The following is a 25,010-nucleotide window of genomic DNA, read 5'->3' as shown; positions in this document are numbered from 1 at the left end:
GAGTTCACATATGATTTGTCTTTGTTTAAACTGGATAAGGTCTGTCTCAAAAAAGAGAAAAGAGTGAGACTTCCTGCTTAAAAAAGAAAGATTAAATAATAGAAAAACTACACTCAGAACAACAGGCTTCATGATGAGGCTCCTCGTCTCTCACCTCTGGACTTGTTCTTTGAACGTCACTTTAAAATTTAATGTCATTTGACAAAATCATTTGCTGTGGACAGGACAGGGACAACAGACCACAGCAGCAGACACAAGAATCTGACTGAGCCTCAGATCCCCGTCCAGGAACCGGTGCCTCCACAATGTGGTCTGGGACGAGTAGGTAAGGCAGCCCTTCTCTGACTGCTGCTCACTGCTGTGGTCTTCAGAAAATGTGACATGTCACCTGAACTTCCTGTTCTCATCAGCTGCTGTTTATTATCTTAGAGTTCCTGTCCCTGAACTCCCTCGCGGTCATTATCAGTTCACTGGAATGTTATTAATCGTTTTTCACTGTTGTTGGTGTTCTGAACATTTATTACGCTTTTATTTTGTGTGTATGCTTTTTCCCCATTTGCATCCATCAGAAATTCAATACGGTATGAAAATAAGACACGTGACACACAGACTCCTTTTATTCCTGACCGTAACAAGTTGTAAATACAACATATAGTTAACAGCCCGCTGCAGCTCCTAAACACACAAAAGCGTGACGACAGAGATAAGCTTAACTCGCGACATTCAAGCTAGTAGCTAACGCCAAAACATCACAATAAGCACCGAGCGTGGGTTAACCCTAGGATTTCAGGGCAGTGGTGGCAAGTTCGACTCTTTTTACTGAATCGAATCATTCACTCTCGAACAGTAAATTGACATTTTTGAGTCATTTCGTTCATTTTTACAGCAGGTGGCGCTGTAGCCTTCTTGTGAGTGTTGTAAAAAAGGCTGCGGTTCACAAACACTAATTACAGAAGGCAACATGGTTTGCTTCAGCTGACAAAGTATAACACACAAAATGCCACAAGCAATTCAAACCATGTGAAACCTGGGAAAGTAAATACACACCACAATAAAGTGACTTGTGTCCTGCATCCTCCCTGTCGTTGTTGTTTAACAGCGCGACAGTGACGAGGTCCTGTCACGTGACAAATGAACGAAAGAATGAAAGACCAATCCATATGAACGATCCGTGAACGAACCGTAGTGCAGGCTACTCGCCACACAGCCTGAGGACGCACAGTTGAGTGAGTCGTGAACTGATCATATCTGTTTCCTGTCCTGCTGACTGAGCTTATGCAGCTGCCTGTCATGTAGCGAGAGAACGTACTGCATGAAAATGAACGAATCGCTCACTGAGAGGACTTATTACTCCCAAGTCATATAGAAGATTAGTTCATACTGAACGAATCGTTCAGGAACGAAACATCACTATTTCAGGGTTAAGACTTCTTTCCAGGGTACATCACTTTGGTAACTTGTTCTGCATTCCTAACCTGAACAGGTTATGATGGCGATAACAGATCAGCAGTTTTAAAAGCACCGTCTACTGACTGATCAGTTCTTTAGAAAGCACACTTGTGCGATTGTTTTGTTGACAACCAATCACTGTTATCGCTTACTTCTTCTGCCAGCCTTTCAAACAAAAATCAAATCAACACCAGACACCTGCAGCCTGCAGGGTGGGTCGATTAAACCGCAGTTTACAACTCATGAACAGTGTTGTGCCTGAACGCGTTCAGTGAACGATCATTCATGAGCGTTCATGTTTTGGGGCGAACGTGAATTAAACGTGCTGTATTTCTGCTTGATGAACGTTATTATGAACGCGTTCATTATGGCGTTTGTGAACGGCGCTCTCTCACAGTATAACTTTGTTCAAGAGTGTGCCAGATTTCCACAGAGCCTTCCGGGTGAAAACCCAGGCTAAACACACCGTAAACAGCCCTTAATGTAGCGGAAAAACCAGCGAACCTGGCAACAGGTGTCATACCTGTTGCACTAACAAATACGTCATCAAAATACGGAGCGTGGACGACGGCAGTGCTAACTCGGACCGCAAACAGTATACTGCAGTTTAGAATGATCTCCTTTCTTTTGAATGCCTGGTATATTTATCTAGTACTACTTTCTTTGATGTGAATTGTTTCCAGGTTTGGAAAAGTGTTGAAATGGAAAAACATTTGCACCTTAATGACTACAGTCCTGTTTTTGTTTTCATAATAAAGATAAAACCATTCAAGTGGCAAGTTTTTCCTCATGTTTTTCAGAATATACTATAGGGCTGAAAGCTGCAGATGCTGCTAGTGTGGACTGAATGGGCGGCAACAAAGCGCAGTGAAATGCCAGTATTTTGAGGACTGTCGTCTCAATGCTAATGTAAAGCCTGGTTGGATAAGGATTCAAAATTGGATACGAAGATGAATCTGACACATAGTTTCAGTGTTAAAACTGATACAGTAATTCCTTTCTGTGGTTCTCTATGGACTGTGGCAATAATTTCGACAAAGATTAGCTCGCAGCAGTGTACTGAAGAAAAAAAAGAGCCATGAACTAGTTCATTTTTGGAACCTTCAACTTAGTTCAAAATTTTGAATTCTGAAAAATGAACTGAACTACTTCATTTTAAAATTTGTGAACTGAACTTTGAACTAGTTCATGTAGAAAGTGAACTTTCCCAACTCTGCTCGTGAGGACTTATTTTCCATCCTTTCTTTTCTTTTGATAATATTGTTCTCACCAGGTCAATTTTCAAGCGGATGAGGCAGGATATAAACAAGCCAATAGCTGATCCAAATCATCATCTAAACACTTTATTGAGAGGTAGAGTTGATCCTGAGGTACCAACGATGTCAATAACATCCCTGCATTGCACAACTGTGCAGACAACTGAGGAAATGATAGAAATGATGGCTGAGACCACATTAAGAAGTATGTGGTAAAAAGTATAATTCACTGTGTCATCACTCCAAATGAAACTTTTCTGCTGCTGTGTTGTGAGAGCAGAGAAAATACGCAGATTAACATCTTGGTTTAACATTTTGCACTCATGCAGTTTCTCTGGGACAATTTGTGGTGGTCAACGGGACGAAGACGCTGCTATTGTCAGCTTATCTGGAGCACCGCTCGGCACCAAAGGTTAGCGAAGAGACCGAACTCGGCCAGGTTTTACTCCGTGTGCTGCTCAGTTTCAAACAGGCCTCACAGTTACTGACAAGCTGACTGATAAGACAGGAGAAACATAAACACCATTCAAACACACTCAAAGACTAATGCACACAGAAAGGGAGAAATATTACTATGCCATGACAGGAAACATCATCTCAACCATTAGTGACTGTAAGCATAACTAAACCTAACATTTTGCCAAAGCTTATTCTGCTTATTCAGGTATTACAGTGTAACAAAACAATAATAAAGTGTATTTGCTAACCTCCTTGTCCTCTGCAGCAGGTTCGTGTTATTGCAGTGGTGCTGAGGAGCGAGCAGGTAGATTATCGCTGCCTTCTCTGTTGTCAGGAGCAAACGCTCAACTCTACAGGTATCAGGAACATCCACAGCGATCACTTTGGCTTTCCATACGGGACGGCAGACATCATGTGTCCTCTGCCCTCAGGCTGTGAGAACCCATCTCACATCACTGTGACCTCCGCTGCAGCCGACTCTGAAGGTACTGAGGGGTTTCTCAGCATAGCAGGGCTGTGGGGACGGCAACATGGATGTGTGTGGTATCACTCAGTATCAACCCTGCTGACTTTGGTGATTCTCACAGTCATTCAATTTTACAGAATAATATATGATTTTAGGTATAATTCAGTGAATACCTGCAGTGTTTGATCCATCCGTCCATCAGCAGACATTTGGCGTCTTCAAAGTCTTCCTATTTGATGGCACTGGACTTTAAGAGTACAGTTGAAGAACTGACATAACGTGTCTGTGGTTCTTTTCTGTGTTCTCAGAGAAACATGAAAAACAGTTTTTGGAGGTGAAGAACCAGAATGCCAAAAGGGACTCCTTTTCTTACAACTTCACTGTCTGCTTCTCCACCATGTTTGACTTCAAAAACGTGCTGCAGGTAACATCACATATTTCTGATTTCCAGTGGTGGGCCATGCATTTGGTACCTGGACCTTCAGTGGAGACATACCTCATTTAAATCACCGCTTAATACAAACACAATACTATCACGTCGCAATTATAGCGAACCCCAGCCAGACAATGGAGAAGCGTACTGATGTTCAAGAAGCTTTTAATTATGCTCAGCCTTTATTCTTCCTGATACACCGTAAGAGCTAAAGGACAGGTAAAATAAAATTAGCTCTTATAAACAAATAAAATATAAACTGTTTGCCTTATAACCATGTGAAATGTGGCTTCTTTTAGCTCAATGTCACCATCATTCACGGAGACTAAAATTAGCGTGACCGTCAATACAGTTGTTAGCATCGCAACACATTTATCACAATAAACAAAACTCACAAATCCATACATAAACATATTTTCCACGTGATACCTTGTTCCCAATTCTAGCTGGGTGCTTAAACAAACAGTTAATCCTTATCTTGAAACGTAATGATATTTTTAGCTGTTCTGTGGTTCCGTGTCATCTGTGTGAATGGAAGTCAGTATTACCCGCTTTTTACTAGCGCAACCGCTACTTCCGCACAAGGAACACCTTATTTCTGGCATCTATTTTGGAGTTACTTACAGCTATTATAAAAAAAAACATTGATACTATCCAAAAACGCAATATGACAAGGTGTGGCATTAGGGAGAGAGGAATTTCGCATGTTGAGGATAATTACCATTATCCTCTTGTTGTATTAATACAACAAGAAACACAGTCTTCCTGTTTCATTGGTTTTAATCCCCCTGAGGCTTCCTCTCACAAACCGCAATGGCCCTTCACATATCAGGGATTGTTGTGGTTCCTAAAAGGTCAACTGGAAGTCACGCTTGTTAACTCCTTGTTGTTTATAGGCTATTATTTTCATGCCTCTAAAGTGTGTCAGCCTGTCAACCTGTGTTCCTCTGTAGCTGGTCCAGAGTCTGGAGATGCTGCAGTTGCTGGGGGTGAACAGAGTTGTCATCTACAAGACCAGCAACAGTCCTGAAACACAGCGCATACTGGACTACTACACACACAAAGGTGGAGTACAATGGAGGTGGAGGTGGAATATTTTGGAACTTTTGTGATTAACACTTTGCTCGCCTCACCTTTCAGCACAATCGTATAAAAACTGTGAACAGAGCAGCTGAACTTGCACTGACCTCCTTCCTTCAGCTCCTCAGGAGGAGTTCAGGAGGAACTTCATGGATTATTGATGTTGAGACAAAAAGCTGTTCAAGTATTTCATAGGACAAAACAAGTCCACAGGTTTGTGACAGCAGTGTGCTCCTTTAACCAGAAACACAAGTCAAACAAGTAAAAAGACACCAACACCAACAAAACACCTTTTGACAGGTGACTTGTTACAGGAAGTCACATTTCAGAACCAGACTTCTCTTAAACTGGAAATCCCAAAAGACCAAACTTATTGGCCGCTGTGTCCAACTGCAGGCCGAACTGAAGTACTTTGTCAAAGTCCAAGTAACAGCTTCCTGCTCGCTGACCATCGAGGTGGACGAGCCAGGCCATAGAAATCATTAGGCCTCAAGTCTCAGTGGAAGCTAGAAGGGAGCAGAAGTAGTCCAACACGACCTGCCATGATGGTCATCACTAATGAGAAGCCTTCATTAACAGATGTCTACATTATATCTTCACATGGAGCTGATAGACTGTGGAGCTTCTGTCGAGTTCATCAGAAGGTGAAGCTGTTGTCTCAGCAGGAGCAGGACGAAGCTCTCAGTCTCACTCCCGTTACAGAGCACGCTCAAGTCAGAAACACTGGAATAGGTCCCAGCACCGGTGTCGGATCAGCGGGATGCTCGGTATCCCACGCTGACTGGTGGCAGCTGAACACTACTCTCCGTATGTTCTCGGATGTGGCGCTGGAAACTGTAGAAGATTCCTGAAATGGCGGCTCCATCTGTGGAGAAAACTCACAGATTGGTGAAGAAAAAAAGGACGGTTTTGTGCAGCTTTGACAGCTTTGTGCACGATGTCGTCCCCATGTGTGCATGTAGACCATCCTGATTGGTGTGCCATGTTGGCGGTGATTCGGGAGAACTTTACATGTGGTGTCCAGTGGAGGGCGGAGCCTGTGTGAGGCAGAACCTCATTCAGCTGTGACACTGCTGTAGGACAGTGAAGCTTAAACTAAAACTTGGCTGCTAACTTGTGTGTCTCTAATTCTTCCACTGTCTCCTCCTCAGGTTTAGTCGAGGTGATTCCATGGCCCATGACCAGATTTCTGCACGTATCTCGAGGCTTTATGCCTCAGTACGATCCAGGTGACATCCACTACTTTGGCCAAATTCCCGCTCTCAATGACTGTCTGTACAGATATATGTACCAGTCCAGGTACATCGCCCTGCAGGATGTGGACGAGCTGATTCTGCCACAGTCAGCCAACAGGTGGCGCTTTCTTTACATGTTTTGATAAATCTGCCTTTGGTGCTTTGGCTCGTATCAAATCTTATCCAGCTGTTACAGGACACTAACTGGATGAGATAAAATCTCAGATCACAAGACAAGACAACTTCATTTGTATAGTCCATTTTTACAAGCAACATCCTCTGCCTTTCGACCCTCACATCGACTAAGGAAAAACTTTAAAAAACCTTTAACAAGGAAAAAAAATGTGAGAAACCTCAGGGTGAGCAACAGAGGAGGGATCCCTCACCCAGGACAGGCAGACGTGCAATGGATGTCGTACAGGCAGGAAAGCAGTTAACAACATGACATATGTGACAGATGGGGAATATTCAGTCAGGGGAGAGCTGATGGAGGCTGATGGAGGCAGTTCCTGGTGGACAGGCTGGGCCCTGAACAGGGAAAGCAAGAGCAGCAAGTTGGTTGATGAGCAGGGGCGGCAGGCAGGGTAGAAGCACAGGGAAGGAGGTGGTGCAGGTGGAGGTTGGTGCTGGTGGTTCAAGCTCTGGAGAAATCTGTGAACACACAGAGAGAGTGCAAGACACCAAGGCCAGACCACACAGTATAACAGATAATGACAGAACAGCAAATGTGTAGGAGAAGAGAAGAGAGGAGAGGAGGCGAGGCGAGGAGAGGAGAGGAGAGTAGATGGCTCCTTGTATCCTGATGTGTCCCCCAGCAGTCTAAGCCTGTGGTAGCATAGCTATAAAATGGTTCATTTACATGAGCTAGCCCTAACTAAAAGCTCTATTATAGAGGAATGTGGAGAGAGTGTCTGCCTCTCTGACCCATGGAGAGAGTTGGTTCCACAGTAGTGGAGCCCGGTAGCTGAACGTTCTACCTCCCAGTCTGTCAAAAATTACTCCAAGATTCCTCACGGCTGTAATAGAGTTAAAGGCGATGCTATCCAAGGTGGTGGCCCAGCTAGAAAAAGAGTCCCTGAGATGTTTTGGTCCAAATACAATAATTCTGTTTTTTCTGAATTAAGTAATAAGAAGATGGAGGACATCCAGGACTTAATGTCTTTCAGACAGTTTTCCAAATTGATAAGGTGGCTTCTGTCATCTGGTTTTACAGATAAGTATAGCTGTGTATCATCAGCATAACAATGAAAATTGATGGAGCGCTTCCAGATAATATTTCCTTATTGAGGCATGTAGAGAGTGAAAAGTATTGGCCCTAATACTAAACCCTGAGGTACACCATGAGTAACTTTACTATATTTGGAGCAATTATGATTAATGTTAACAAACTGATACCCGTGAGATAAACAAACTGATACCTGTCAGATACTACTACTGAGAAGAGTTTTAACGTTTCAGACAAACAAAAAGAGAAATACAAAAAAGTACACTTATGAATAACTAATCAAAGGATAAACAATTTTTAGTGTTACAAAGTATTTATTACCTGTTTATACTTTTCTTTCACTTTACTACTACTTGAAATACAGTGTATCTTTATTGTTTATAATGTTCATACAGCACTTACTGATGCTTCCTATACAGTCACATAGTGTGTTATAAAACATTTATTCTTTATATTCTGTTTGTCAGTCTCACTTGTTGGTCTTAAAAATGTTACCCATGCGTGTTTTTAATTGTTTTATTTTCAGCTGGTTGGAGCTGTTGCCCCAGCTGGAAAAGAATTACGGCCGTGATCGATGTTACATGTTTGAGAATTTCGTGTTTCCCACCACCGTCGCTCGGCCTCCTCCTTCCCCCGACAATCTGACCCTCTGCTGCCCCAGCTGGAAGTTTGTGCCTGGGCAGAACTTCCTGCACCACCTGTACCACGAACCCAACCATAAAATTCTTTTCAGCAACTTCAAGATCATAGTGAACCCTCGAGCCGCGGTCACCCTGACCGTCCACGGAGTGCTGAATCCAGGGAATCTCTGCGCGTGGGTGGACAGGAGTATCGCTCGCTTGTACCACACAAGGTAGATTTTCTAATGCAAGAAAAACAATAAAACAAATTGGGAACAGAAAATCATCACATGAATTTAAGTTGAGTTGAGTATTTTACCATTAAATTACCCATCAAGGGCGGCACGGTGGTGCAGTGGTTAGCACTGTCGCCTCATAGCAAGAGGGTTACAGGTTCGAATCCCGGTCTGGGCCCTTCTATGTGGAGTTTGCATGTTCTCCCTGTGCCTGCGTGGGTTTTCTCCGGGTTCTCCGGCTTCCTCCCACAATTCCAAAAACATGCACATTAGGTTAACTGGCTACTCTAAATTGCCCCTAGGTGTGAGTGTGAGAGTGTGTGGTTGTCTGTTTTTGTGTGTTGGCCCTGCGATTGACTGGCGACCAGTCCAGGGTGAACCCCGCCTCTTGCCCGTAGTCAGCTGGGATAGGCTCCAGCTCCCCCGCGACCCTGACGGATAAGCGGTATAGAAAATGGATGGATTACCCATCAAACCAACATCAAACATTGGCTGTAGATGAGCGGTGGTCAGTGGACTGCAGTGTGCAGCCTGACCAGCAGATGTCACTAAATCCTACACACTGGACATTTAAAAAAAATCTCTCAAGTGCAAACTTTTTCCCCTCTTTGGTGTTGGTGTTCGGCTCAGTTTGTGTTCAAATGTCACGTCTGTGCTTTCTGTGTGTGCAGAGCTCCCAGACAATTCCAGCTGACGCCGGACAAACTGGTTTATGACGGCCGACTGCTCAGCTACAGCCGCCTCTTGATCCCGGCGGTCAATACTGTGCTCACAGAAAGTGGACTTCTGCCGCAGGACGACTAAGAGCAGATTCTGTTCGTGTCATATGTGGGTGTGGGTGTATGTGCGTCTCCAAAAATAAGAACCGAGGTGTGATAAGCTGACGTGATTCGTATTGCTAACCTGCTAACCTGTTATGACACATTTATGAGCTACTTTTTCTTTTCCTTTTTACTTTAAACCTCTTGATCACTTTTGTCATATTTGAATAAAACCTCTGAATAAAGTCCTTTTTCAGAGGCTTTAAAGTGCAAAGCAAAATTATGAAGTTCACATTTTCTGACTAAACTGATTTTAAGCTTTTAACATGTTTTTTTATGGTCAGCTGACAGGATACACTGGACTGTAATTACAGCTTGTAATTAAAGCTTCAGACTGGAAACTATTCTGATTTTCACAGTTCTTTTAAATAACTGAAATTTAATTTTAGTTTCCACTAAGAGTGTATTTGTCATGTAAGAGCAGAATGTTAACTTGTTAGTTTAAATGTTAAGGCAGCAAAGCAACACTTTGATATGTATTTCATGCAGTGCAGATTCACATGCAAATAAAAGCAGCTCATTCTTAATTCATTTTTAATTATAAAGAGTTATTTATTATGAGCTACATTTTGAGAGACATTTTGGAGTATTTTTGTGACCGTCTGCTGTGCACACATTCATACAGATATAATAATATTTTTACAATAATAAAAATCTAATTCTCTACTTAAAGAGCATGGAGTCTCCAACTGCGACCATCTTGAGCCACTAAAGAGGAGTTACAGAGTATTTCATCCATATTTCTCTTGATTTGCTTCTGACTCAACTGTGAATGTGTTGCAGTACCACAGGGCGACCACTGGATGGCACTGAACGTTAATGTTCGCGTCAACTGTCGGCCCCACGCGTCAAGACAATCTTTCAAAATAAAACAACCCAAAGCAACAAGAGTCTTTTGTTTGTTTCAAAACTAAGTGCACAACATTAACACTGAAATGACAACACAACAATAGTAATCCAACATAAACTGATATCCTGATAGTTCAGGGAGGTGCAATCCCAAAGTCCTGAAAAACTCCCGAGGCAGCATCAGAAGAGAGAGGCTTCAGGAGGGGGCACTGCTGGCCTTAAATCCTCTCAGCCGTGGGCTTTAACTTTGTGTCTTTATGATGGCAGATAAAAGCAGCTACTATTCAACAGTATTTAAAACATTACTTACACTTAATCTGGCTAATTGTGAACCTCAATTTTAAACGGTAAACGGCTTTATTGTCTAAACTTACAAGGTATTTGAACATGTGAGTCGTGATTTTGCACCAACCTAACTGTAACAGATGGAAACTTTGAATAATCGGAGTGTTTAGTGGTCTGAACTGAGAATCGTCTGAAGCTGCTTTGATATGAAATGAGATTAAATGAACTGAAAACATCACGTGTCAATTTGCTTGGTATGAGTTGCACTAATATTTAACTTTGTCCACTTTATATTGTTTCAATGACAACACAGTTTCATGCACTATGTAGCCTGGCTGAAACAATTAGTGCTGTTTAATACTCGGTTAACTTAATTACTTGAAACCCAAAACCTGCAGTAAAAATACTGTTTACCTGCAGCTCCACACTCACTGCTGGGCTCAAATCTGATGGCTGAGCACATCAATTCAAAACCTTTTCATGAAGTCAGTGGACGGGAGAGTCATGCTTCCATTTAGCAATAAAATATACAAATAGCATAATCAAACACCTTTTGGGTCAGATGATGTCATGCGCATATTTTACATGCTTTGGGGATGTATACATATATAAATATATATAGTGTGTACCATGTACAGGTAGGCCTAAATGTTTATGAATAATATAAATAACTGAAGATATTGTTTGGTTTTTCTTTTCATTTCATCCTGCTTCAGTCTCAGCTCCACTCGTGTTGTTTGTGTCTTTGCTTCCTTTTTTCCAAACTCAACAATCAGCTCTTTGGTTTAATTGATGCTGAGCAGCAGATGTTTCCACAGTGAATTTGTCCTGTCTGGGACTAATTATTGAGCAACGATGCTAAAAGAGCAAAGAAATAGTCGCAGAGAGGCTAAATAGGGGAAAAACCTGCTGGTCTCGCTGGCTTATCAAGAAAAAAATCACTCCAAAAGATGTGTTACGATTAGGAGATTTACAGTAAAACGATTTCCCAGTGTAAAAACAACGTTTAACAACATCTTCAATTGTGGTACGAGCAATATGAAAAGGTGACGGTCAGCAAAAGTAGGACATCCCCCTTCACCCCCTCAGTTCATTCACAAAACGCCAGGCGAAGAACAGCTGATATGACTACGACCTGCTGACTCCGCCCACCATGTGACTCACATCCCCATCTGTGACCAATACAAACTGAATCTGACATGTAACAAACTAAACACCACAAAGTCGACAAATACCATCAGCTGGCACCTACACTAAGAAAGGTCGATCGTATATGGCAGCTCGTTTCTACTGGTTTGTGTGTGAGTCTATACACCAGGCTACCTGTTCTTGGCTCCAGGTGGGTCTGGAGGTTCACCTGAGTCCCCCGCTGAGAGCTGGAAGTGCTCCCCGGAGGTCTCTTGGATGTGGAGTTTTTCCAGCCCTCTCAGTGCACCTTTTTACAGAGAGGTCATAAACACTGCTAGGAAAAATGTTTCAACGGCGTCATCACGCCCGAGTGTGTGGTTCTGTGAGACTGAGATGGCAATAAGGATCTTTTACTGTCCCTGTTCTGTGGCGGCTCGTCCTCGTCCTCTGAGGGTACCTCGTGTTGTATCCCCAGTTTGCAGACTTTTTCAGCTGATGTTCTTCCGGCCAGTTGGGGGGGGGCACATAGTTCTGACATCACCCACCCAGTCTTGGCATGAACTGAGAAATGTGACACACACACACACACACACACACTGCTTCAGCACAATTTAATTACCTGTAATGCACTGACGATCTGTGGAGGCGGCGGCCTCCACAGATCGTCAGTGTGTTTATTTTTAGCTGCAGCCTCTGAGCCGTTCACCGTTCACCTGTGAGCCTCTCTCTGTCACTCTCTCACTTTGCTCCCCTCAGTTTGTCTGCCAGGCAGAGTTTCCTCCCAGGCTGCGTGACGCGTCATAAGCTTTTAGTTTGGGCAGCACGGCGGCTCAGCGGCTCGAAGGTCGTGGGTTTGCTCCTCTGCGCCGTCGAAAACGTGGAGCCTGAGAACCAAATGACACACAAAGCAACGTTAGCAATACGACGAGGAGTTTCAGTGTTTCTGCTCGAAAGGAAGCCAAACTTTGACAATGTGGACTTTGGGTTTGGATCAGCACAGTTCATCATAGCAGCAGGATGTTGTGACAGTAATCTGATTACTGAGTGTGTGTGAAGTTTTACACTTGAACAAAAGAACTTTTGCAAACCTTTCATGTACAACAAAGACTCATTTTTTGTCACCCGATTGATGTCACCCGAACACCTGCTGATGAGTCCACTGATAAGCAATAATTAGCACTGAACTTCACCACCCTGCCTAGTTTAATTGCATTTCCCTGCTGAGCGACTGTCGGCGATTTCAGAGTCAGGAAACCCTCCAACACAAAGGTCTTTTCAGTACCAAAGTCTATCTTCGTGTTGCTCTTCCTCAAATAAAAACTATCAAGAAAATGGAGGGAAATTTGTACTAAAAAGTCTTTAATTGGCCAGTATGAGCAGGAAGCATTTTTGTGTTAAAATGACTGGCAAAACACACAGAAATACGATGCATGTTGAAGAGATTGTCGTGAAACAGTAATTATACTGCATAAGGATAAAAGTCCAGTATTACACAATTGGAGAACGAAGAAAAATATGCAAATTGCATGACAACTGCTTGCTGCTCAACCCACCTGACAGAAACCTGTCAGGTGGGTTGAAGATTTAAACTTGTGAGACTTCATTCTATCTGGCAGCGTTGATATAAAATCCTCAGCCCAGTGTCTACAACCAGAGCTCCCTTTACTGCGAGCGACCGTCCACATAGCTACTTGGATAGTTTCCTGTTTCTCTGAGCGTTTGGACCTGAAGCTGAAGCATCTGAGAGAAAAGAAGTCACTCACTTCCTTCTGCTCGTCCAGGTGTCTCCTCCTGGATCGGTGAGACCCGTGTGAGCCCAAAGCAGCAAAACTGAAGCAATATGATCCTGGTGTCCTACAACAGTCAGTTCAGACATTTCATGTATGTCGCTCTTGTCGTGACCAACGCCGGTTTCATGCTGCTGCTCTGGAGCTACAGGTGAGTGAAACTACTAAGCCTGGTCTGCTCTGACCGTGATTTGAGATTCATTCAACTGGACTCCAGCTGTGGCCTGACGTGTGGCGGATATGGAGGAGGGAGGTCATATTGGAACTACTTTTTCTCTGGAAAATCAGTGTGACACATCTCATATTAAATACACTGTCAGCAGTGTATCAAGCCTCCCTTTGTGGGTTTATCTGCATTCATCTGAATGTCTTCATTTGAGTTCACATATGATTTGTCTTTGTTTAAACTGGATAAGGTCTGTCTCAAAAAAGAGAAAAGAGTGAGACTTCCTGCTTAAAAAAGAAAGATTAAATAATAGAAAAACTACACTCAGAACAACAGGCTTCGTGATGAGGCTCCTCGTCTCTCACCTCTGGACTTGTTCTTTGAACGTCACTTTAAAATTTAATGTCATTTGACAAAATCATTTGCTGTGGACAGGACAGGGACAACAGACCACAGCAGCAGACACAAGAATCTGACTGAGCCTCAGATCCCCGTCCAGGAACCGGTGCCTCCACAATGTGGTCTGGGACGAGTAGGTAAGGCAGCCCTTCTCTGACTGCTGCTCACTGCTGTGGTCTTCAGAAAATGTGACATGTCACCTGAACTTCCTGTTCTCATCAGCTGCTGTTTATTATCTTAGATTCTTAGATTCTTTTTCCCCATTTGCATCCATCAGAAATTCAATATGGTATGAAAATAACTGGTACTGTACAGTCTGCTCCCACGTTTATCTGAAATCAGAAAAAATAATCACTTTAATCATGCTTTTCATCAACATAACGAACTTAAAAGCACAGCACTTTTTCTACTGAAAGGTTCACACTGCAACCTCTGGGTGTGGTCAGCAGAGAGCAGAGAAAATACGCAGATTAACATCTTGGTTTAACATTTTGCACTCATGCAGTTTCTCTGGGACAATTTGTGGTGGTCAACGGGACGAAGACGCTGCTATTGTCAGCTTATCTGGAGCACCGCTCGGCACCAAAGGTTAGCGAAGAGACCGAACTCGGCCAGGTTTTACTCCGTGTGCTGCTCAGTTTCAAACAGGCCTCACAGTTACTGACAAGCTGACTGATAAGACAGGAGAAACATAAACACCATTCAAACACACTCAAAGACTAATGCACACAGAAAGGGAGAAATATTACTATGCCATGACAGGAAACATCATCTCAACCATTAGTGACTGTAAGCATAACTAAACCTAACATTTTGCCAAAGCTTATTCTGCTTATTCAGGTATTACAGTGTAACAAAACAATAATAAAGTGTATTTGCTAACCTCCTTGTCCTCTGCAGAAGGTTCGTGTTATTGCAGTGGTGCTGAGGAGCGAGCAGGTAGATTATCGCTGCCTTCTCTGTTGTCAGGAGCAAACGCTCATCTCTACAGGGATCAGGAACATCCACAGCGATCACTTTGGCTTTCCATACGGGACAGCAGACATCATGTGTCCTCTGCCCTCAGGCTGTGAGAACCCATCTCACATCACTGTGACCTCCGCTGCAGCCGACTCTGAAGGTACTGAGGGGTTTCTCAGCATAGCAGGGCTGTGGGGACGGCAACATGGATGTGTGTGGTATCAGTCAGTATCAACCCTGCTGACTTTGGTGATTCTCATAGTCATTCAAATTTACAGAATAATATATGATTTTAGGTATAATTCAGTGAATACCTGCAGTGTTTGATCCATCCGTCCATCAGCAGACATTTGGCGTCTTCAAAGTCTTCCTATTTGATGGCACTGGACTTTAAGAGTACAGCTGAAGAACTTTAGGTTATTTGCATAACCCCGGTTCTCTGAGTAATATGAGTGAGATGTCTCACTATCGGATGCACGCCTCACTGCAGACCTCAGAAGCATCAATCTCATTATACCAATCCTGACTGGCTGGTGGAACCTGTCCGTCCGCCCCAGGTAGTGCCATCTACCTTAAATAGTTCATGCGGACGGCAACACGTTATTCAAGATAAGCACCTCCTCTCACTCGCCCAAGCAAGAAGGGTTGTCTGGTGAGACATCTCACTCATATTAATCAGAGAACCGGGGTTATGAAAATAACCTAATGTTCTCTGATTAATATTTCGCTCGATGTCTCACTATGGGATATGGTTGCTCCCGTATTGCCAGACAAGCTTATCAAGTGTCCACCAACCCACAGGCAAAAATACTCTGTTCCCGTCAGGACAACAAAACCGCTCGTGCCACACACTAACATATAGAAACAGACAAAAGTGAGAGGCGAGGACCAACTCGCCGCAGCACAGATGTCCTGAACAGAAACTCTGAACTGAATGACTGAACTGAATGAGGCCCAGGATGCGGCCAAGCCCCGAGTCGAGTGTGCTCGCAGGCCCACAGGTGACTGCGAACCCTGACTCGTATAAGCAAAAGCAATCGCCTCCACCACCCAGTGGGACAGACGCTGCTTTGTGACAGGTTTCCCCTTATGAGGGTTAGCCCAGGAGACGAACAGCTGATCGCTCCTCCTGACACCCCTCGTCCTCTCCATGTACGATCTGGCTGTGGTATCCAAAACCACAGCCAGATCCCATGGTGGTACCAGTGGTCTGGACACGGGGAGAAACCTGCATGCTCCCTTCATAAAACGGCAAACCAGCGGGTGCTGGCTCGTTGTTTGCTTCCGAAACCCCACATGACGGGCGGCGATAGCTGCCAAGTACACTTTAACTGTGGAGAATGCTTTCCGTTTGTCAATCAGGTCCTGGAAGAATGACAATATCACTCCTACTGGACACTGAAAGGGAATGTGGCCGTTTCTGTGACACCACCCCTCAAACAGTCTCCATTTACGGTCATACAGAGACCTAGTGGAGGAGGCTCGGGCACTTTGTATAGTGGAAATCACCCGCTGTGAAAGACCCACAGCTGACAGATTTAGCCACTCAGGGGCCAAGACCACAGCGCCAGGCGTTCTGAGTGCGGGTGGAAAACAGCCCCTCCCCCCCTGCGATAGCAGGTCCCTGCAGGGCTGAGCGCACATCAACTGATATATCTCCACTAGCCAGTGCATCACAGGCCAATGAGGAGCTATCAAAATCAGTGCGTGGCCGTGCTCTCTCACTCTGGACAGAGTGGGAGGTATCATACAGATGCAGAGAGTGAAACAGCGTGCACTGTACGTTGTCTCTCGAATCGACCAGATTCACCACGCCCCGACTGCAACAAGCCCATATCAGTTCCACAATATCCGGGTGTAGAATCCACTCCCTGTATACTGGGGCGCCCCTGGACAACAGGTTCGCTCCTGTGTTCAGGACTCCTGGCATGTGCGCCGCTCTCAGGGGGAGGAGACGACCGCAGCTCCACAGGATCAGTCTGTGTGCCAGCATGTGCAACTGACGGGTGCGCAATCCCCCCTGACGGTTGATATACGCCACCGTCGTCGTATTGTCCATCCTTGACACGAGCCGGGGACGTCGATAGCCAGCCGGCATGTTCCAGCCCTAGGCAACTCGCAGGCCTGGTGTGGGTCCTTGCTTGATATCTTATTCCCACAGCGACAGGGACGGGCCCCAGAGTCTCTGTGTCCTCTGGTGTGAGGGGTTCTAGCCTCCATTCCTCGCGAGCTGGTGTGCAGGCAGGGAGCAGAGGCAGGTAGCTGGTGTGCTACTGTGAAGAAACTGAGGGAATAGCTGGTGTGCAAACGCTTGGAACTCGATCAACCGTGGTGGGATGTCAAGGACAGCGCTAACCAGACTGTGGTGGGACGAGGAAAGCACAGAAAATTGATCTGGTGTGACCGACAAAGCAAAAAAATCTCCAAAGCTAGGTAGCACCCAGCGACAGAGGCTAAATAAGATCCATCTGTGGACAGTTAAGCTAGCTAGCCCAGGACACGAGGTATGCTCCGAGCGAGAAGAGGTGTTTGAATAACGCGTTGCCGTCCGCATGAACTATTTAAGGTAGATGGTACTACCTGGGGTGGACGGACAGGTTCCACCAGCCAATCAGGATTGGCGTAATGAGATTGGTGCTTCTGAGGTCTGCAGCGAGGCGTGCATCCCATAGTGAGACATCGAGCGAAATATTATGAAAGAGAACTGACATAACGTGTCTGTGGTTCTTTTCTGTGTTCTCAGAGAAACATGAAAAACAGTTTTTGGAGGTGAAGAACCAGAATGCCAAAAGGGACTCCTTTTCTTACAGCTTCACCGTCTGCTTCTCCACCATGTTTGACTTCAAAAATGCGCTGCAGGTAACATCACATATTACTGATTTCAATCTTGACCGAGACAGGAAGAGATAAGAAATACAAAACACCAAAAGAAAAGTGTAATTACTTACTCACGTTGCTTCTTCCTGTTTCATGGTTTTAATCCCCCTGAGGCTTCCTCTCATAAACCGCAATGGCCCTTCACATATCAGGGATTGTTGTGGTTCCTAAAAGGTCAACTGGAAGTCACGCTTGTTAACTCCTTGTTGTTTATAGGCTATTATTTTCATGCCTCTAAAGTGTGTCAGCCTGTCAACCTGTGTTCCTCTGTAGCTGGTCCAGAGTCTGGAGATGCTGCAGTTGCTGGGGGTGAACAGAGTTGTCATCTACAAGACCAGCAACAGTCCTGAAACACAGCGCATACTGGACTACTACACACACAAAGGTGGAGTACAATGGAGGTGGAGGTGGAATATTTTTGGAATTTTTGTGATTAACACTTTGCTTGCCTCACCTTTCAGCACTGAGACAAAAAACTGTTCAAGTATTTCATAGGACAAAACAAGTCCACAGGTTTGTGACAGCAGTGTGCTCCTTTAACCAGAAACACAAGTCAAACAAGGGGGCAGAAGTAGTCCAACAAGACCTGCCATGATGGTCATCACTAATGAGAAGCCTTGATGAACAGATGTCTACATTATATCTTCACATGGAGCTGATAGACTGTGGAGCTTCCGTCGAGTTCATCAGAAGGTGAAGCTGTTGTCTCAGCAGGAGCAGGACGAAGCTCTCAGTCTCACTCCCGTTACAGAGCACGCTCAAGTCAGAAACACTGGAATAGGTCCCAGCACCGGTGTCGGATCAGCGGGATGCTCGGTATCCCACGCTGACTGGTGGCAGCTGAACACTACTCTCCGTATGTTCTCGGATGTGGCGCTGGAAACTGTAGAAGATTCCTGAAATGGCGGCTCCATCTGTGGAGAAAACTCACAGATTGGTGAAGAAAAAAAGGACGGTTTTGTGCAGCTTTGACAGCTTTGTGCACGATGTCGTCCCCATGTGTGCATGTAGACCATCCTGATTGGTGTGCCATGTTGGCGGTGATTCGGGAGAACTTTACATGTGGTGTCCAGTGGAGGGCGGAGCCTGTGTGAGGCAGAACCTCATTCAGCTGTGACACTGCTGTAGGACAGTGAAGCTTAAACTAAAACTTGGCTGCTAACTTGTGTGTCTCTAATTCTTCCACTGTCTCCTCCTCAGGTTTAGTCGAGGTGATTCCATGGCCCATGACCAGATTTCTGCACGTATCTCGAAGCTGGCTGCCTCAGTACGATCCAGGTGACATCCACTACTTTGGCCAAATTCCTGCTCTCAATGACTGTCTGTACAGATATATGTACCAGTCCAGGTACATCGCCCTGCAGGATGTGGACGAGCTGATTCTGCCACAGTCAGCCAACAGGTGGCGCTTTCTTTACATGTTTTGATAAATCTGCCTTTGGTGCTTTGGCTCGTATCAAATCTTATCCAGCTGTTACAGGACACTAACTGGACTCACTACTGAGTAGAGTTTTAACTTTTTCAAAGGATAAACAATTGTTAGTGTTACAAAGCATTTATTAAGCATTCACTTTACTACTACTTGAAATACAGTGTATCTTTATTGTTTATAATGTTCATACAGCACTTACTGATGCTTCCTATACAGTCACATAGTGTGTTATAAAACATTTATTCTTTATATTCTGTTTGTCAGTCTCACTTGTTGGTCTTAAAAATGTTACCCATGCGTGTTTTTAATTGTTTTATTTCCAGCTGGTTGGAGCTGTTGCCCCAGCTGGAAAAGAATTACGGCCGTGATCGATGTTACATGTTTGAGAATTTCGTGTTTCCCACCACCGTCGCTCGGCCTCCTCCTTCCCCCGACAATCTGACCCTCTGCTGCCCCAGCTGGAAGTTTGTGCCTGGGCAGAACATCCTGCACCACCTGTACCACGAACCCAACCATAAAATCCTTTGGACCAACTTCAAGATCATAGTGAACCCTCGAGCCGCGGTCACCCTGACCGTCCACGGAGTGCTGAATCCAGGGAATCTCTGCGCGTGGGTGGACAGGAGTATCGCTCGCATGTACCACACAAGGTAGACTTTCTAGTGCAAGAAAAACAATAAAACAAATTGGGAACAGAAAATCATCACATGAATTTAAGTTGAGTTGAGTATTTTACCATTAAATTACCCATCAAACCAACATCAAACATTGGCTGTAGATGAGCGGTGGTCAGTGGACTGCAGTGTGCAGCCTGACCAGCAGATGTCACTAAATCCTACACACTGGACATTTAAAAGAAATCTCTCAAATGCAAACTTTTTCCCCTCTGTGGTGTTGGTGTTCGGCTCAGTTTGTGTTCAAATGTCACGTCTGTGCTTTCTGTGTGTGCAGAGCTGCCACAAAACCAAAGCTGACGCCGGACGAACTGGTTTATGACGGCCGACTGCTCAGCTACAGCCGCCTCTTGATCCCGGCGGTCAATACTGTGCTCACAGAAAGTGGACTTCTGCCGCAGGACGACTAAGAGCAGATTCTGTTCGTGTCATATGTGGGTGTGGGTGTATGTGCGTCTCCAAAAATAAGAACCGAGGTGTGATAAGCTGACGTGATTCGTATTGCTAACCTGCTAACCTGTTATGGCACATTTATGAGCTACTTTTTCTTTTCCTTTTTACTTTAAACCTCTTGATCACTTTTGTCATATTTGAATAAAACCTCTGAATAAAGTCCTTTTTCAGAGGCTTTAAAGTGCAAAGCAAAATTATGAAGTTCACATTTTCTGAACTAAAGATTAACCAATTTTAATCTTTTAACATGTTTTTTTACACTGGACTGTAATTACAGCTTGTAATTAAAGCTTCGGACTGGAAACTATTCTGATTTTCACAGTTCTTTTAAATAACTGAAATTTAATTTTAGTTTCCACTAAGAGTGTATTTGTCATGTAAGAGCAGAATGTTAACTTGTTAGTTTAAATGTTAAGGCAGCAAAGCAACACTTTGACATGTATTTCATACAGTGCAGATTCACATGCAAATAAAAGCAGTTCATTCTTAATTCATTTTTAATTATAAAGAGTTATTTATTATGAGCTACATTTTGAGAGACATTTTGGAGTATTTTTGTGACCGTCTGCTGTGCACACATTCATACAGATATAATCAGAATCAGAATCAGAATCAGAATTCCTTTATTAATCCCTGGAGGGAAATTCTTGTTTTTACAGACATTGCACATGCAGTATTCCCGACCAAGAAAGGAGAAAAGTGCAGAGTATAAAAAATAGGATAAACTAGATAGGATAAACAAAACTAAAATCTCAAAGTACAGGTATTTACAAAAAACTGTATTCAAATTTTTAAGAAAGATAATAATATTTTTACAATAATAAAAATCTAATTCTCTACTTAAAGAGCATGGAGTCTCCAACTGCGACCATCTCGAACCACTGAAGACGAGTTACAGAGTATTTCATCCATATTTCTCTTGATTTGCTTCTGACTCAACTGTGAATGTGTTGCAGTACCACAGGGCGACCACTGGATGGCACTGAACGTGAATGTTCGCGTCAACTGTCGGCCCCACGCGTCAAGACAATCTTTCAAAATAAAACAACCCAAAGCAACAAGAGTCTTTTGTTTGTTTCAAAACTAAGTGCACAACATTAACACTGAAATGACAACACAACAATAGTAATCCAACATAAACTGATATCCTGATAGTTCAGGGAGGTGCAATCCCAAAGTCCTGAAAAACTCCCGAGGCAGCATCAGAAGAGAGAGGCTTCAGGAGGGGGCACTGCTGGCCTTAAATCCTCTCAGCCGTGGGCTTTAACTTTGTGTCTTTATGATGGCAGATAAAAGCAGCTACTATTCAACAGTATTTAAAACATTACTTACACTTAATCTGGCTAATTGTGAACCTCAATTTTAAACGGTAAACGGCTTTATTGTCTAAACTTACAAGGTATTTGAACATGTGAGTCGTGATTTTGCACCAACCTAACTGTAACAGATGGAAACTTTGAATAATCGGAGTGTTTAGTGGTCTGAACTGAGAATCGTCTGAAGCTGCTTTGATATGAAATGAGATTAAATGAACTGAAAACATCACGTGTCAATTTGCTTGGTATGAGTTGCACTAATATTTAACTTTGTCCACTTTATATTGTTTCAATGACAACACAGTTTCATGCACTATGTAGCCTGGCTGAAACAATTAGTGCTGTTTAATACTCGGTTAACTTAATTACTTGAAACCCAAAACCTGCAGTAAAAATACTGTTTACCTGCAGCTCCACACTCACTGCTGGGCTCAAATCTGATGGCTGAGCACATCAATTCAAAACCTTTTCATGAAGTCAGTGGACGGGAGAGTCATGCTTCCATTTAGCAATAAAATATACAAATAGCATAATCAAACACCTTTTGGGTCAGATGATGTCATGCGCATATTTTACATGCTTTGGGGATGTATACATATATAAATATATATAGTGTGTACCATGTACAGGTAGGCCTAAATGTTTATGAATAATATAAATAACTGAAGATATTGTTTGGTTTTTCTTTTCATTTCATCCTGCTTCAGTCTCAGCTCCACTCGTGTTGTTTGTGTCTTTGCTTCCTTTTTTCCAAACTCAACAATCAGCTCTTTGGTTTAATTGATGCTGAGCAGCAGGTGTCCCAGTGTGAGACTGATAAAGGTCGACCTGATGAGGACGGTGTCGTCTGCAAACAGCCGAGTTGTCTTCATGACATTGACAGCAGGTGTGGCTGTACAGTGTGCACAGCAGGGGGCAGCACACGGTCCTGCTCCAGGTCTACTGCAGGTCTACGTCAGTGTTGTCTTTACAGTTCGTTTCTGTGTGTGTGTGTGTGTTTGTTACCTCATCACCCCCCACTGACTCTCTCTCTCTCTCTCTCTCTCTCTCAGGGTTTGGTGGCAGTGAATGAGCAGCTCACTGGGTCACAGTTAAAGAAGAAGGGAGGGAGGAAAAGAGGAGGAGGAGAAGGAGGGAGTCGTTCACTTCTTCTGCCGCTGAGTACTTTCACATGCGAGAGAGACGAGAGAAGGAAAGAGCAGAAAGAACAGTGGAAGAAAATCAGTCAGTCAGTCATAAAGGAGAAAAGGTCTGAGGAGGGAGGAAAACATAGAAAGTTAGGCTGATGATCTTTTTCTTGCCAGCGTTTTTTTTTCTACTGTTGGACTAACAGGTTTCCTCCTGTCCCTGAAGACAAAAGACTGCACCACCTCTTCTTCTTCTGCTCCTTCTTCTTCTCCTTCTCCTGCTCTTCATCCTTCCATCCACAGAGCAGGACATCTGGGGAAGAAACCCAAACTGAAACAAAGGAGGGACGGAGAGAGAGAAACAGAAGAACGAGAGGACGAGAAGAGTTCAGATCGCACACAAGGGTAAGGACAGACAGTCAGTGGACTTAAAGAGTGATTGTGTGTGTGTGTGTGTGTGCGCGCTGTGGTCTACCTGACGCAACACACCTGTTTACTCTCAGTGATTCAACATTTTATCAAGCAGTGGTGGCAGGAGCTCAACGTGACCGACGTCTTGTCAAACACGTTGTCCACTTCACGTCTGGTTTGCTCGTCAGATGCTCACCCGTCTGCAGCTTTAAGATTATGACTTGCATTTTAGACGGGTATCATATTCTGCCGGGCTAATTATTCATGAATCAACACCTACCAAATAACATCATTATTACACGGCGCAGAGCAGCGGCGTCCAACAGGGTCAGAGGTTACGAGCGCCCGTGAAGTGAGTGACAATCCAGGAAAGAAGAAGAAGAAACATTTCATCTCAAACTGTAAACATCAGAGGATTTTACCTCCTCAAAACAACGTGTGAAGGGAACATCTGTCACACCTCAGACAAAATCCTGCCTTCCTTTAAAGGGTTCACGAGCCAAACAGGACCGAGATCTAAACCATCAGATCGAGTCCAGTTCTACTTTGCCAGTGAGACTGAGAGTCTTTACAGCTAATTGGTTCTTCTGTTCTTTTACAAAGAGGAGACGATATTTGTTTCTGTGCCGCTTTGAGGGAACGTTTGCAGATGGCAGGTTGAGGAAGAAATCAACAAATCTTTGATCGTACTGAGGAAAACAACAAATCCTCCAAGTTAAATGACAAAATGTGTTGCTGGCTCACGTCTGCCAGAAGGGCACATATACCGGAAGTGTTTTCGTGTTTTCTGATCTGCACCATCGTGTTGGAACTATATATATGTAATTCTCAAACATGTACATACTATAGATACATATATATATATATATATATATATATATATATATATATATATATATGTATAATTATATTTGTGTGTCGGTGTATAGAAGGAAGCGCGCAGCTACTCGTGGACAAGAGGCTGGTTAACTAAGCTAACTGAGGTAGCTAACGTCACAGTTCAGCCATGGAGTTACATCATAGTCGTGTTATATTTGTGTACTTGTACATCTGTGCTTGTGTCGTGCAGAAGCTCGTTAAAGCAGGTTGGGTTTGACTCCCGGTCCCTCCCTGGGCGCTCACAAGCCTTTCCTGTTCTTATCTTGACGTGTGTGTGTTGATATCACTTTCTGAAATGGGTGCAGCTGAGGTCAAGTCAACATTCATATTTCAACACAACCTGCTGGTGAAAGCAAATTCTGTGTGACAACAGCTGCTTGATATCATGACTTCAAAGTGAAGTAACCGACTTGTTCGGCCCGTCGGTTCATCAGAAGAAGTTCAGAGTTTAAGGAGCTTGTTTGTACATGGAGCAGCCGTGGAGGAACAGCTGAGTCCAGTCACTCTTCTTTTAGCTCAGCTTTGGCCTCCATCAGATCCTGATGAGAACAAAATCACGTCAGAAGTCAGCACTACAACAGAACTGCTTTTTCGCAAACACGCACAAAGCATCCAAAATGTCACCCCAGTGTCACGTCCTACTCTGCAGCCGGGTCGGCCTCGGCCCAGTCCACGTCGGTCCCACTAATGGGTCTCACTCTGCCAGTGGGGGGGTCGTGGTCTCTCCATCAGGCCCGTCAGGCCATCAGCAGGTGGAGAAGAATCACACCTCGTTTCCACATACTTTTACTGAAGTGACATTTTCAACGCAGGGCTTTTACTTGTGACGGAGTATTTTTACTGTGCGGTGTTGGTACTTTTACTTTGATGTGAATACATCCTCCGACACTGCTTTTTCTTTTGTTGTTGCTGCTTCCTTCATGTCCTCCTTCTGGTCTTGCTTGTCCTCTAACTTGTAACCATCCGTCCCTCCGTTTCATTCCTTCG

General features: G+C 44.0%; 2 protein-coding genes and 3 long non-coding RNA genes across 17 annotated transcripts in view; 2 read left to right on the top strand and 3 right to left on the bottom strand.

Moving 5' to 3' along the window:
• Window positions 1–10,190: 10,190 nt before the first annotated feature.
• On the bottom strand, window positions 10,191–14,126 carry LOC124058793. Its single transcript, XR_006843306.1, has 3 exons — window positions 13,306–14,126; window positions 12,256–12,426; window positions 10,191–12,103 (listed from the first exon to the last, which is right to left on the bottom strand). It is a non-coding gene; the product is annotated as an uncharacterized LOC124058793 (long non-coding RNA).
• LOC124058800 lies at window positions 13,893–14,907 on the top strand. 2 transcript variants are annotated; one of them, XR_006843314.1, is made up of 3 exons: window positions 13,893–14,031; window positions 14,400–14,482; window positions 14,795–14,907. It is a non-coding gene; the product is annotated as an uncharacterized LOC124058800 (long non-coding RNA). The 2 variants fall into 2 exon arrangements; XR_006843315.1 differs by having other exon boundaries at window positions 14,798–14,897.
• On the bottom strand, window positions 14,155–18,697 carry LOC124058723. Of its 9 annotated transcripts, none has more exons than XM_046388252.1 (4): window positions 18,186–18,697; window positions 17,989–18,077; window positions 15,169–17,910; window positions 14,155–15,043 (listed from the first exon to the last, which is right to left on the bottom strand). In XM_046388252.1, exon 3 carries the CDS (start codon window positions 16,601–16,603, stop codon window positions 15,557–15,559), a length of 1,047 nt encoding a protein of 348 aa, XP_046244208.1. In that variant the 5' UTR covers window positions 16,604–17,910; window positions 17,989–18,077; window positions 18,186–18,697; the 3' UTR covers window positions 14,155–15,043; window positions 15,169–15,556. The 9 variants fall into 9 exon arrangements, 8 of the variants coding, with proteins under 8 accessions (XP_046244208.1, XP_046244210.1, XP_046244207.1 ...); XM_046388254.1 differs by having other exon boundaries at window positions 15,169–17,898; XM_046388251.1 differs by having other exon boundaries at window positions 15,169–18,077; window positions 18,186–18,265; window positions 18,368–18,697.
• A 573-nt stretch (window positions 18,698–19,270) lies between these two features.
• LOC124058790 overlaps window positions 19,271–25,010 on the bottom strand; it is a 22,014-nt gene continuing 16,274 nt past the window's right edge. The window contains exons 3-7 of one of the 4 annotated variants that reach the window (XR_006843301.1): window positions 24,434–24,562; window positions 23,223–23,344; window positions 22,938–23,064; window positions 22,612–22,770; window positions 19,271–19,822 (exon numbers count right to left, since the gene is read on the bottom strand). This is a non-coding gene — a long non-coding RNA (uncharacterized LOC124058790). Of the gene's footprint in view, window positions 19,823–21,371; window positions 22,771–22,937; window positions 23,065–23,222; window positions 23,351–24,433; window positions 24,563–25,010 lie in introns of those variants that run through there. The other 3 variants (XR_006843304.1, XR_006843303.1, XR_006843302.1) reach the window with 3 other exon arrangements.
• Window positions 22,689–25,010, top strand: part of myo7aa (myosin VIIAa) — a 33,214-nt gene continuing 30,892 nt past the window's right edge. Inside the window, exon 1 of the mRNA XM_046388120.1 lies at window positions 22,689–23,138. The gene's annotated coding sequence lies outside the window, so the exon portion shown is untranslated. The remainder of the gene's footprint in view (window positions 23,139–25,010) is intronic.

The sequence above is a fragment of the Scatophagus argus genome, chromosome 5 (genome assembly GCF_020382885.2).
Source record: "Scatophagus argus isolate fScaArg1 chromosome 5, fScaArg1.pri, whole genome shotgun sequence".
Taxonomy (NCBI): domain Eukaryota; kingdom Metazoa; phylum Chordata; class Actinopteri; family Scatophagidae; genus Scatophagus; species Scatophagus argus.
This window is presented reverse-complemented; position numbering and strand designations above follow the sequence as displayed.